The sequence below is a fragment of the Vombatus ursinus genome, unplaced genomic scaffold (genome assembly GCF_900497805.2).
Source record: "Vombatus ursinus unplaced genomic scaffold, bare-nosed wombat genome assembly UNPS02015255.1, whole genome shotgun sequence".
Taxonomy (NCBI): domain Eukaryota; kingdom Metazoa; phylum Chordata; class Mammalia; order Diprotodontia; family Vombatidae; genus Vombatus; species Vombatus ursinus.
Window position 1 is genome coordinate 6,856,454 of NW_020955033.1, and position 14,523 is coordinate 6,870,976.

The 14,523-nt window shown below is 35.7% G+C and overlaps 1 protein-coding gene across 2 annotated transcripts; it reads right to left on the reverse strand.

Moving 5' to 3' along the window:
- Positions 1-256: 256 nt before the first annotated feature.
- On the reverse strand, positions 257-11,288 carry LOC114031706 (pancreatic progenitor cell differentiation and proliferation factor-like protein). Of its 2 annotated transcripts, none has more exons than XM_027846863.1 (5): positions 11,208-11,288; positions 4,334-4,440; positions 1,877-1,954; positions 1,675-1,774; positions 257-410 (listed from the first exon to the last, which is right to left on the reverse strand). In XM_027846863.1, the coding sequence occupies exons 2-5, from the start codon at positions 4,386-4,388 to the stop codon at positions 398-400; spliced, it is 246 nt and encodes an 81-aa protein (XP_027702664.1). In that variant the 5' UTR covers positions 4,389-4,440; positions 11,208-11,288; the 3' UTR covers positions 257-397. The 2 variants fall into 2 exon arrangements, with proteins under 2 accessions (XP_027702664.1, XP_027702665.1); XM_027846864.1 differs by lacking the exon at positions 11,208-11,288 and adding an exon at positions 4,761-4,830.
- Positions 11,289-14,523: the final 3,235 nt, after the last annotated feature.

The window sequence follows — 14,523 nt, forward strand, 5'->3', positions numbered from 1 at the left end:
TCTTTTCCTTAACATACAATCTAATAATAACAAAAAAAATCAACCTAAGAAATAATCAGGTAAATAATCAAAAAACAACTTTTATGAATTATTATATATAAGTATATATACATACATACATAATATATACATTTGAAAAGGCACAGGTATCAAAAAGTACACTTCTCAAGTAGGATCACTGTTCTTTATGCTGCTGATGATATGTGCAGAGACAGCTTCAGCATAGAATAATATGACTTGAATTATCATTGTTCCTTCTAATGTTGTTATCTCTTCTCCCAACTGAGGTTTCAAATAGTTATTGCCTCACTGCCATGGAGTATGGTCATCTGGAATATCATTAATATTTAGGGATACGAATGTGTTATAACAGGCAGAGGCAGCTTGATTGTTGGAATTAACTACTAATGCTGTTAAAAAAAATAAAAAGGAGAGATGAGCATGTTATAAGACTATTCAGTGGATTCCAGAACAAAGATTGGCAGCTGCAAGACGCACAGGCATAACTAGCCCTTGGGATGTCTGTATTGAGAGACAAAGTAAAGTAGTGGGTTGAGAAATCACCTAGCTGAGTCAAGAAATTTACTTGTTTCGTGGGGGAAAGAAAGGATTTGGAATTTTGACCTAAATTATCCAGTGTGACACTAGAGTAAACTACCAGGCAATTAATCTTTTCCCACATTTCATTAGGTATAGCCAGTGCTTCCAAAGGCATGATTAATTCCAACATTCTATATGCTTTAGACCCAGATATTTTTTAAATATAATGTCCATAGGCTCCATGAATTTGGATGAGAGAAAAAATGTCTTTGTTTTAACTAATCTCTATGTGAAATATAATATTCCCTTCAATTATTAATTGGAAAAAATATTCTGAGAAGCAATTCACAGACTTCACTATATTACCACAGAATCAATGAGACAAAAAAAAAAGATAAAAAATTTTGGTACTAGCCATTGGTCCAATGGAATAATTTGTGCTTGATTACATTAAAGATGTAAGCTTCAGTAAAAAAAAAAAAAAAGTTTAATGAACACAATTAAGTTTCTTTTTTCCTTGTAGTAAGACGTATAACACTTTAGTAAAGCAGAAGTCTATAGAAACCACAAACCTAAAAATTGGTACCCATAATGGTGGTACAGTGCAAAGAGTACTGAAGTTAGAGACACAGGACCTGAGTTCAGATCCCAGCACTGTTACTTAGTAGTTGTATGACCTTAGGTAAGTCCCTTAACTCCTCTGAGGATGAATTTTCTCATCTGCAAATAAGAGGGCTGGACTATATAACTTCTAAGGTCCTCATAACTTTAAATCTTATCCTATGCTTAGGATTTAGCAGTTAGATTGTGATGAAATTAGCTAATATTTCTAAAAAAGTCCATTGGGTGGTAGTGGCAGTGGTTGTTAGAAGACAACCTTTCAGGGCTTTCCCCAAAAATGGTCCTGCCTGTGACCTTTGCTTGTGTTTGGAGTTAAAGCAAGGGAAGGATGAAATGATTATCTAGAGGTAAAGGAAGGTAAAATTTGGAAAATCACAATGTCTGGGACTGTTTGGGAACGTGACAAATAATAAAACTTTCGTTACATTTTATTTAGAAAGATACTTATTGTTGGGTAGTGAGGGAATTGGGAAACAGAATTATTACCAAAAAAAAAAAGAGTCCAATATTTACCTAATAATAAACAAATCTTTCCTTTCTTTATCTGGAGGGACAGGATCTGAATGGAAAAAGGATTTGAACCACCAGTTTGATTCAGCTTCTTCAGGTAAACCTAGAAAAGTAAGTATAATGATTCTTAGTGACTGAAGTTCAGGAATGACAAACCAGATGGGGAAAAATAATACCTATGAGTACCATGAATTAAATTGATTACCTGGATGGGCTTTCTCCATGTCTGTGAAGTTTACAGGATCAGAGCCAGAGGAAGAATTTACTGAACAAATACTGGATTCTGTGGGGGGATAATAATATTAATAACAATACCACAATTATATATACAATGAGGAATATAATAGTATATATAAAAACATTTAGAAACTTTAAGTTATATAAATGCCATCTGTATGTGTATGTACATAATTATCAAATAATGTTGTCTTTAGTCAGACTCATATTGTAGTCAGAATTTTAGTCCCATCACAATACTGAATAATTAATAATAATAATGATATTAATAAGAGCATGTATGTAGTGCTATGTGCCAGGCACTGTATTAAGCACTTTACTTATCTCTCATTTGATCTTCAAAACAACACCATTTTAGAATTTAGTAAACTGAGATAATCAAAGGTTAATGGACTTGCCCAAAGTCACACAACAAGTAAGTGTCTAAGGCTAGATTTGAACTCAGTCTCTCGAACTCCAGGCCCAATACTCTAACTACCGTACCACGTTCTTTACTATGATTTTCTAGAGACTTTTCTGTCTCATACTCAAAGAGTTTGTGGGCTGCATGCCATTTGTAAATACAGAAGGTGTCAATGTGCCTGAGAAACCCTCTGTTGCTAGCCCAGCCTCAGAAACTAAGATATGAGAAGCCAATCACTAAATATGTCCTTAGCATACAAGAGAGAATGTGCTTCTTGTACTTACTGAAGTTATCACTTGGTTTCTTTATACTTTATTTCAGATTAACTGTGACTTCAAAAAATAACCCTCAGAGAGATAACAACATCACAGTGGGAAAGAAGATTAGAACTTGGTATATTAGAGACCCTGAGTAGATAAACTCAGAATAACAGGGTTGTTGTTACCTAGGAAAATACTCTGAATTCATAGTCTTCAGACTTTCAGAAACAATATACACAAGGTAGTGTTACAAACTAGTTACTCTAGTTGCCTAAAGTTTCTAATATTGGATCCTAGATCAAGAGCTAGTCTAACTCCCTTCATTTTAGAGTGAGGAAACTGATGCTGAGAGAGGTTACTACATGGATAGTAAATACCAGAGGCAGGATTTGAACTCAGATCTTTTGTCTCCACAGGTAGCACTCTTTCTTCTATATGACACTGTATGTATGTATATATGTATGTATGACAAAATATATATGCATTATATTTATGTATTATAAATATATTACATCTTTGTTATAATATGTGTATTACAAACATATTTTTATATATTTGTATATATATGTATATTACAAATGTTTAGATTACCAACAACTACAAAGGGGTTAATTGATCAGTAAGAATATATTAAGTGCCTACAATGTGTCAGGCATTGTATCAAGTATCATAATCACAGACTTCTTGTAGTTTTCCCTGTAAAAATCAAATCTCAAGTGTTCTACTATATGGAGTCTATTAAAAGATGTTTAAAATATGTGTATGAGTACACTCATACTTTAAACATATGTAGATATTTAATAATGCATACACTATATATATGTATATGTGTATATATGTATATGCACACATACATATATTCAGATGTGAACTTGAGTACAACTAGATAGACAAAATGTGTATGTATGTGTGTGTGTGTGTGTGTGTGTGTGTAAAGAGGCAGAAAGAGACAGAGAGATAGAAACAGAAAGACAAAGAAAGACCGAGAGCCTATGGGTAGAAGAGAAGAACAATAAGAAAATTCACAATGTAAAATTGTGTAGAAATTTCTAATATGAAGAATAATACTTTGGCTCTTTATTAAGTGGGACCTTTCTACATATTGATTCTAAATGTCAGTTTATGAACTTATTTTCTAAGTCTGTTTCCAGATTATGAATTTTCAAAATGTATACAAATGCATCATGTATGCAAACATATTATGGAATCCAAAAACATTTGTTTTCTTCTAGTCACTGCCATAGCGAATTTTCCCTAATGCCTCATTACTGTATGGAATTGACCTTGGGTTCTCTAATTTATGCCAGTGCGATGTCAGCACCAGAAGTTTCTAAATCAGAAAGACTTTGAGTATGAAACTGGTGAAAGACTTCTGACTTAAGATGAGTATAGATAAGTTTAGAGAATCTCATTACAAGATTGACCACAAAGTGATGAATATTTTGGATAGAACAACTTTCAAAGACCTTCAACTGAGTCACAGGGTAGCTGTGATTTGCCTCAATAGATGTAGTATCTACATATTAAAATACTGACAAAAATGTCTTGACTGAGGCAGGACAACTAAGAAAAAACAACAAATGTAAAATCATTGTTTAAAAAAGAATTCTAACTCATGATTTGCTAATTTTTCTTTCTTGACATAGACATATACTGGTGTTCTGCCCTGAATGGTGGCATACAGTGTTATATACTTTATATTCCTCATCCACCTCAGCCTCCAAAGAAATGACAACCCTATGGTTGAGATACATTAACTTACTTCGATAATACTGATTTTGAGTCAGCAGGCAGCCAGCTATGGATACGGAAGCCATAGCTATACAAGAAACACAGCACGAACAGAGCTATTAATAGCAACCTAGAAACCTGTAGCAAAAAGATAAAAGTCAGAAAATAAATTATTATTGTTTATCCTTTATGTAAACATTTTGCAAATATTATGGCTTTTCTTTTAAACAAATTAATAAATATCTAAAAGAGATGTTTTAATCAAAAACAATGCAAAAATGTGTTTAGCAAACCATTTTAAGTGAAACCAAACTATCAAATGGAATGAGTTAAGGTTGAATTTCCTGGTGAGTGAGAAGGAAGGTGCCTGATCCTAAACAAATTGTAATTAATAACTCATCACACTTAAAGAAACACAATAGAGAAAGCACCAACCAGATGCCATTGTAGTCTCTCACCTATTTATGTATTTTCTCCAGTTCCCAAATTGCTCAGCAGTGTCTCCAAAATGTTCAAGATTAAAAAAAAAAAAACTGAGTTAACTCTGTCTGCCCTTTGGAGAGCACATAGACAAGAGTGCTGACCTAGGCAGCTTTGCACCTGCCCCGTATGTGGGCTCGTACCTTCCAGCTCTCAATATATTGGGGAGGCCTGGCTGGGAGTAACCTGAGCTCAGGGTGTTTGCAGGAAGGATGGCAATCAGCCAACTAAAAGCATAGGCCACAACTTCTCCACCTGTTCTCTATCTTCCACTCTCGGCAGACCATGCAAATATGTTGCCATGCAAAATTTAAGCCGGGTTGGGCAATGAAGGAAATTTCCTAGTGCTATTTTTGAATTCTCCTTCTGAAAGGTCAATGGATAGAATAGCCCTGAAGAAATGCACACATTCACTAACAGTACATTTATGGTGAAGGGAATCCATGATCAATGAGAGTGAGTGCAAAGACTTAGAAGACAAAAATTAAGGAACAACAGACTTCACAACAATCATTAAGAAACTTTCATTTTTAAAGTTGACATAGATAAGACAGCATAGTAATTGGAGGCATATGCAAATCACATTCAAACAGTATTCAGATCATCATTAAAATAATATTCATGCATCTCTCTTAATTACAGTAAATCCCATTTACTAATTGCCCTGCTATTCTGTAGACTAAATTACACTGTCAGTCAAGTGATATCTCCCTTGTATCATTTTGTAGAACAAGCAGGGGACTGGGAATTGAGAGATCCAGTCCCGAAGTATGTGACCTTGGGAGGCAGTCACATTGTACTGGAAAGAACAGTGGATTTTTTAGTTCAAATTCTGGCTATCCTACTGTGTGATCTGCAAAGATTCACTGCAACTCCCTGGGTCTCATTTTTCTCAACTGAAACACAAGAGTGTTGGATCAGTTTAGGAGTCTTTTACCTTTTTTGGTGTCATGAATCCCTCTTGCAGTGTGGTGAACATTATATGAACAGCTCAAAATAATGCTTTCAAATATTTGAAGGACATGCTCAATTCTTGTTAAAGGTTAGTGAAAATAAGCCTGCATTTTTTATCCTAAACCAAATTCAAGGACCCTCTGAAATATATTCATAGACCCCTTGGGGACCTGTGAGTCACAAGTGAGTCACCCCTGGATTAGGTGATCACTAACTTCCCATGTAGCTCAAAATGCTGTGATCATCAGTTGATCACACTTTCCTCTCTGCAAAATTATCAGCTGTCCTAAATGGTTTTCCCTAGTGTCTGTTCATCTCCAGTATTTTATAATTTTGGTGAATCTTATACTGCAGAGTGTGAAAGTCTTTCTTGTTCCATCCATGACTAATTACAACATAAATGTTGTGCCTGTTCCCCAGTGAAATCTAAGGCATATGCAACAAGCTTTCTATTTGCCAATTGTTTAATCATACCCTCGTGCTTTAAGATTTGCAAAACACTTTACATAAATTATAAATTTGATCCACACAATAGCTTTATAGGTAAGTGCTATTATTATACCCTTTTGACAAATAGCTAAGACAGGATAAGTGGCTTCTCAGGGTCCCATAGTTAAGAAGTGTCCAAGACAGCATTTAGATTCAGGTCTTTCTGACTTCAAGAATTCTCGATATCAATTATGCTGCCTAGCTGTTTTCTAGCAGTCCATAGCTCTATTGCAGCCTGAGTTCAAATCTGGCCTTGGACATTTACTAGCTATGTGACCTTAGGCAAGTCACTTTACCCTGTTTGCCTTGGTTTCCTCATCTGTAAAATGAGCTGGAGAAGAAAATGGCAAAGCACTATAGTATCTTTGCCAAGAAAACCCCAAATGGGTTACAAAGAGTCAGACACAATTCAACAACAACAACAACATATGTGCTTGGTACAGTAGTCAGGAATGAAGACTATTTAAAAAATACAAAATATACTTTCTGCTCTCCACAGATTGTGAGTTAGAGGTAGGACACCATGAAGAAACAATTGAGTTCAACAGCTTTGTTTCATGGATGAGTAAACTGAGGTTCACATAGGTTAATGAGTGATTTGTCCAAAATAAGTCAGAGCAAGGATATGAACCCAGATCTTCTATCTCAGAATTCACTGCTCTTTCCTCCACACTTCATCACTACTTAATAACTTTTATTTGTAGAACCTTTTAAGTTTTTCTAAGTGTTTTCTTTACAACAGCCCTGGATTAGATAGTGTAAACATTGTCATCCAACTTTACAGAATAGGCACCTGAAGTTCCAAGATAATGGAAGGGAAGGGACTAAAACCCTGTTCAGATCATTACTGGCATCAGCTCTTGAGACAAAAGCAATGCAAGCAAAGATATAATATCATGATTATTCGTGTTAACATGGGATAGTGGAAAATGCACTGGATTTGGAGTCAGAGATCCTAATTATTTAATCTTAATTCTATTCCTTCCCCTTGTCTGGCCTTGAGTAAGCCAGCCCTTTCCTCTGGGCCTCAATTTGTTTCTATAATTTTTTTCCCCACTTTATCCTGTTTGTGGGGAAAACAACACTAAGACAAATGTAGGAGCATCTATTTGGCTAAAAATAAAGTGTAACCGTCCAGACAGATGATCCCTTTATGGAATGTGGGATAATATAACGGCTGCTATTTTCATTGACATTGGAATGAGGTGGTAAGCAGAAACTGGATCTCTGCTATGTGGGGCATGGAAAGCGACTGCTGGAAAAAACACCATCAAGTTCCATATCCCCTCAATGACCATAAACTCTCATTGGCAACTGGTGTAATGCACAGTATGTGAGAAGCAGTGTCTTCCTGGCTTCAACCTATGAGTTCTAGACCTAGTTTCAAGCAAGAGTTATAAAATTCCTTACTGCATATAATAGAAAAGGAGCAATAGGGACTGTGTCTAAATTTTCTTCATAGAGGTAATTCCCAGGAAAGGAAATTTCCCCCAAGAATACAGGTTGGCACCTTCTCTGCAACTTACGAACTCCCTACAACACTGAGAGGTTAAATACTAATAATAATTAATAGTAACAATAATGATGATGATGCTAATGATGATAGCTAACATTTATATAGCATTTAATATGTGCCAGGCAATATGCTAAGTGTTTTGAATATTATCTCATTTGAACCTCATAACACCACCAAGAGGTAGATGCTATTATTATTTCAATTTTATAGATGAGGAAACTGGGGCAAATAGAGGTTAAGTGACTTGTCCAGGATCACATAGCCAGTAAGTGTCAGAGGCTGGATTTGAACTCAGGTCTTCCTGAGTGACATAACCAGAGTTACACAGGCATTATGTGTCAGAAGTAGGACTTGAACCCATGTCTCGCTGGCTTTGAGCTAGTTATCTCTCCACTGTGTCACACTACCTCTCCAATAGAGAAGTTATGAAGTATTTTTTTTCAAATAGCATAATATCTGTAAGTTTAGGAACTCAACAATTAAAATATAGAACAGAGACAACAAAAGCAAAGCTGATGGCTGAGTTTTAGCCAAATAACAAAAATTAGGAATGAAGAGAAAGGAAGAAGATAAAAAGTGATTGATACTGAATTTATGACAACATTCAACACTCCTAAAGTCACAAATGTCCCTTATCAAGTGAGGATCAGAAATGCTATATCTGAATATACCTTGTATATTCAATGAATTTTCTTCCAAAAATTTTGATTTAATATTATTTCAAATGTACTTGGATAGCAAATGGATAAAGATATGCTTTATTTTACAATTTTCTATACTTTTACGAATTTACAAAAAATAGACATTTATTTATATTCATCAAGCTCTAGGTTTGTGAACTTCCCAGAATCCTATGCTTCAAAATGGTACACTTGCCCTTTGCTTCACTAGATACTGAACCACAGTTTTTCAAAGACTGTGAGAGATTGAGGAGTGAGGCAGTTTTGGATTTGTCTTTTGGTTATTTTATAATGATAATGGGGAAAAGGAATATTTGAAAGGTCAGGACCTTTGTTTTTCTTTTAAATTTGTTTTTAAGGGTCAGCTAGGTGGTTCAGTGAGTAGAGCTCTAGCCTTGGAGTCAGGAGGACCTTAGTTCAAATCCAGGCTCAGACACTTAACACTTACTAGTTGTGTGACCCTTAGGTCACTTAACCCTGATTGCCTAAGTAAAAAAAAAATGTTTTTAAATGGTAATATTGGGTTCCTAAACTCCAATAGTAGCCAAAGTTTGCTTCACTTTATATTCCAATATGTGTTCTGTGTTCCAATCAAACACTCCTACTTACTCTTCTCCATACATGTCATTGTATCTCTCACCTTTATGTGTCTGCCTAGGCTCTCCTCCATTTCCAGAATGTTCTGCTTCCAGTTTTCTACATCTTGAAATGCCTAATTACATTCCAAGATTAGTTCAAATGTCATCTCCTACAGGAGACCTTTTTTTGGTCCTTTTAATTGGTACTGCTCCAATGATCTGAAATCCTTTTGTATTTTTAGTGGTATGTAAATTACTGGGGATAAAGTAAAGTAAACATATTGACATAAAATTTAAAACTCTCTCTTAAAAATGTTTAATATGGAGTATGTCCTCCTTTCAAGCAGCTAGGTAGCACAGTGGATAGAGAGCTGAGCCTGGAGTCAGTAAGACTTGAATTCACATCCAGTCTTAGATATCTCTTAGCTCTCCAATCCAGGGCAAGTCACTTAACCTCTGACTACCTCAGGTTTCTCTACTGCAAAGTGGGGATAATAATGATGATAATACCTGCCTCATAGAGCTATTGTGAAGATCAAATGAGATAATATTTTAAAGCACATTGCAAAGTTAAAGTGCCCTAAAATGCTAGGTGTGGGGGGGGGGGTAGTGGTGGTGGTATAACTCTCAGATCTATATATCTAGCCTGAATCTCTCTCCTGAGTACTAGGCCTGTATTATCAACTGTCTGCTGTACATCTCTAACTCAGTACTGTAGGCATCTCAAACTGTCCAAACTGAAACCCATAATTTTTTTTTTATTAATGACTATAGGGGCTTATTCTCTTCAGTTATCATATAGAAATGTACCTATTTACATGGTACACATCCCAGGTAGAATGTAAGCACCCTAAGTGCAAGGATTGTTTTTCATTTTGCCTTTGTATCTTCAACTCCAAGGAAAATGCCTCTTAATATTAGGCAAATAATAAGTCCTGGTAGGACTGAAACCATCTATTACCTTTACTCGTGGAGATAGTCATTGTCAATGTTGGGCTTAAATTCTATGAAGCTGAGATGAAAATAATGTTTATACACTTCAGTAACATATGTTTATTCTGATCCAATTATCAAATATATATCAAACAATATTTAAAGTAATTCAGTATTACAGGCATTGATTCAATAACCCTTTAGATAAAAGCATAAATTTTAGAGTTTTGTTTAACTGTTTGGAAACAGCCATCATCTGATATCTAATATCATTATCATATGGAGATGTTCACGAATCTTGGAAGAAGTCAAATTTGCGCTGTATACAAAGAATTGACAATTAAATAAAATCAAAGAATGAAGAGTAATAATAAAGATGTGGCTTCATTTTTCTTTACATTAATTATGCAACTGAGTCCCATCTGTTTTCTTGTTCTCATAAAAAACAAACCCATCTCACCTTCTAAGTAAGTTTTAACTTTTATCAGGTAGCCCAAAACTCAGATGAACCTTTGAACCGTTACCCAGGAATGTGTAACTAAATTTACTGGATATCATGAGAAGAAATTAAAACACTGCTACTTCCACAAAATCTGTACAGGCTGTTGCCAAGAACCAGGAAAATTAACTTATATTTTTAATTCTCTGTGAAATAACTTTTGGGGGAAATAAAATCATCAATTAAAGATTACTAAGGAATAACAAATTAGAGATAGACACAGGGAATTAATGTTATGTTAAAATCTGAAAGCACATTTTTTTCATTATTCACTTAGTCTGACTGAGCAAAACTACTTTACAACAGCACTCTTACCCCTATTCCATGAATGAGAAAGTACGTCTTTTCCTAGAATGAAGTGGATGGAAATTTCAAACAATTAACCAGATAATTCAAGCCCCAAACTTCCTTTCTATTACAGGACTATTATAGAATTAAATATTTAGATCTCTAAGGGAACTTTAAAGGTATTGAATATACCCCCTCCTTTTACAGATGAGACAACTGAGGCACAGCTAAGTGACTGACCTAAAGTCACACAGACACTTTCATTTTTTATCTCCTTCTCAAATCATGACCACTATGAACTTCCAACATACATTGACTGAGTGCCCTGTTACTAGCAGTGTGCTAACTGCAGCATATTTCTGACTACTTGGGGAAGCTAAGCACCTAAATCCTTGTCATATTAATATGCAGGCTGCATTTAAGCAGTAATTAAAACACATTTTTCTTTGGATTCACATTTACTATGTACTGTAAGATTAATTAAATACCTCTAGCAAGCTGATCTTTTACTTTGTTGGTTTCCAAGACAGAGATGCGTAGTTTCTATATCTCACTTGGGATTTTTTCACTGTCTTCATCGCTCAAGGATTCTAAATGTGAACCCTTGAGCAACAGACAAGATGTTAAATAAGGCGTGGAGATCATAAATCATAGCATCACCAAATGGAATACATGATGCATAATATAAGATTTAATTACAAATCTGTTAAGATTCCCTGTGGGTCTATGCATGAAGAATATTTCACAGAAATATAACCATGATCATTGGATTGAGTAAAGAATCTTATGTTCTAGATTCAACTGTATTTTAAGATCTTTATATGAATTGAGCTAAATGTCTCTGTTTTTAATTGCCATATAGAGACAAAGAGATAGCATGGCAAAATTTGTTGATAGAAAATCCAACCATGATTCAGAACATGTTATAGTTAAAAGAGTGTTGGACCAGAAACCAGATGACTTAGATTCAAGTCCTGATTCTGCAGGGTAATTAAGTGGTGCAGTGAATAGAGGGCAGAGTCTAGAGTCAGGAATACCTGAATTCAAATGTGACCTTAGACACTTACTAGCTGTGTGACGCTGAGCAAATCACTTAACCTCTCTTTTTGTCAGTTTCCTCATCTGTAAAACGGGGATAATAACACCACCTACCTCACAATTTTGCTGTGAAAATTAAATGAGATGATAATTGTGTAAAGCACTTAGCACAATTCCTGACACATAGTAAGTACTATAAAATAATGAATATTATTATTAGTAATTATTATTATTATTTGGTGTTGTTATTGTGCCTTTCACTTGACTACTCTGGATCTGTTTGTTCATTCATATAATTAGGAGGTAGGAATGACCTCTAAAGTCTTTTCCAACCCTGAATTTGGAGTCTAATGTAAAGGAATCAGATCATTTTTACGCAGCATCTGTCCTTAAGCTGAGAGGCTAAATAGAATAAAATAATTGTACAATATGTACCTCAGATTTGTGTGCATGTGAAAAATGATAGGCTTGAATTCATATATAAAAGAATCTTAGAGATGCAAAAGACCTTGGAAGTCTAAAGAAGGTGACCAGGATTTTCAGTACAATTCAATCTGCATGTATTGCATAACTACTCTATCTCAGGCACTGTGTCCCCAGGTACTGGGGACAAAATTATTTCTGACCTCAAGTAGCTTACAATATATTAGAGATGAACAACACCTAAACAGATAAATGATTACAGAATATACAGAAAGTAATTTCAGGAGCCGAGACAAATGAGATAATTCAGAAAGGCCTCTTATGGGCAGTGGCACTCAAGCTGAGCTGTGAAGGCTTTCCAAGTGAAAGAGGTGAGAATTGGGAGCATTCTGGGCAATAGGGAGTACCTTGGCCTTGCAAAGGCACAGAGCCAAGGAATGATTGCAGAGCATGCCACTTTAGCTGAAACGTAGCATTATTAAGGTGGCATGATGTATAATAAACCTAGAAAGGTAGGTTGGAATCAGCTTCTGAAAGACTTAATGCCAACCAGACTTTGCATATTACCCTAACAGCGATACTGAAAATTGACATTCCCTGAGGAGGAAACAGATGTGCTCTAGGAACATCAATTTAGCAGCTGTGTGCAGATTAAAATGGAGAAAGGAGGGGCTGTATGGTGAGAGGACTGGAACCCAAGTATTATGAGAACCAACTGAAGGACTGAGGATGTTTAGCCTGAAGAAGAGAAGACTTTGGATAGGGATACAAGATATGACAATCATAGTCAAATATTTAAAAGAAGGCATGGGAGGCTAAGGCCAGGCATATATACCTTACAAGAGATGAAGTAGATCTTACAGAGCAGAGAGAATTTCAAGGGGGAAGTCCCTACAATGTGGAACAGAGAGAATTTCTAGCCAAATGGGACCTAGGGACCTAGGGAATGCTGACCAGTAGGCCATGCCATGTAGGCAAAAGATTATTTGTTTCAAGCACAATGGAAGGCTTCACAAAGGCACATATTACCTCAAAGTCCCACAGAGATATAAAAACGTCCAGCATAAAGAGCTCTTGGTCATGACATACTTAGTGGTTTCCTCTCCCCATATGAGCCACACCAATCATCATGATGGATTTTGGCTCTACGAAAAGCATGGAGAAGAATGGGAAGTCAGACCCTTACCAGAAAAAACAGCAGAGCTATCATCATGTAACTTTATTTTGCCTTTTTGCAAAAGTATCCTTACCAGCTAAGTAAGTCCATGTTTATATTACGTTTGTATCAGATCAGTCATTCATGCCACTCTGATGCCTGCCAGCAGCTCTCCTAAAATATGTGGAAAAAGGTTTAATCTTATTCTGGCTGTCCTGTGAGTGATAGAATTAGGATATACTGGTGTTAAGTCAAGGGAAAGAAAATCATTTTATTGTTTTGTTTTGTTTTGTTTTTAATATAAGGCAAAACCATTTGATAATTAGAGCTCTCAAAAACTGATGTGGACTGTCTCAGCAGGCACTGAACTCCCTACCACTGAAGGCTTTCAAGCAGAGTCTAGAAGACTTTCCAGGGATGTTATAGGTAGAATTTTTGCTTTTGATAAGAGTTGGACTAGAATTAGTCCCATGTTCGTTATTTGGAATCCATGATTTTTATTTGTTTGTTCGTTTATGTATTTTGAGAGTCTGAGTCTTCCTATCTCACTTAAGCTTGCAAGTGCAGTGATCCCTTACAGGTCCAACCCTACTACTGATCAGCATGAAAGATTTGATTTACTCTAATTCTAACCTGAGTTGGTTTGCCATTCTTTAGGGAGCTTGGTGGCTTCCCCACTCCTAGGAGCTCACCATATTTGTGCCATACTTAGTGTGGACACCTAATCATCTTTAGACCTAGTGAAACACAGAATTCCTGAGCTCGAGTGGTCCACCAGCTATAGTTTCCCCTAAGTAGCTGGGGTACATGTCTGGCTCATGAACTTTTAAAAATATATATTTTAATAACTATATTTCCATATAATTGATTTCATTTATAATCTTATGCATTTCATTTTGTGAATTTAAAAACATGATTCTGAGAAGGGGTCCATAGGCTTACTTATGTTGTTAGAGAGGACTGTAGCAGAAAATAAGATTAAGAACCCCTGGGCTATATGACTGTTTTCCAAGCTTCATAATCCTTGTTAAAAAATGCTCACAAGTTCCTTCACGCTAAGGTCCAACATCTCGTCTCCTTTCACGAACAAACTCCAAGAAAAAGGTCACTACTCTTATTGTTTCTACTTCCTCATTCCTCATTTCTCCTCAGCCTTTTGCAGTCTTACTAAATTGGAACTGCTCTCT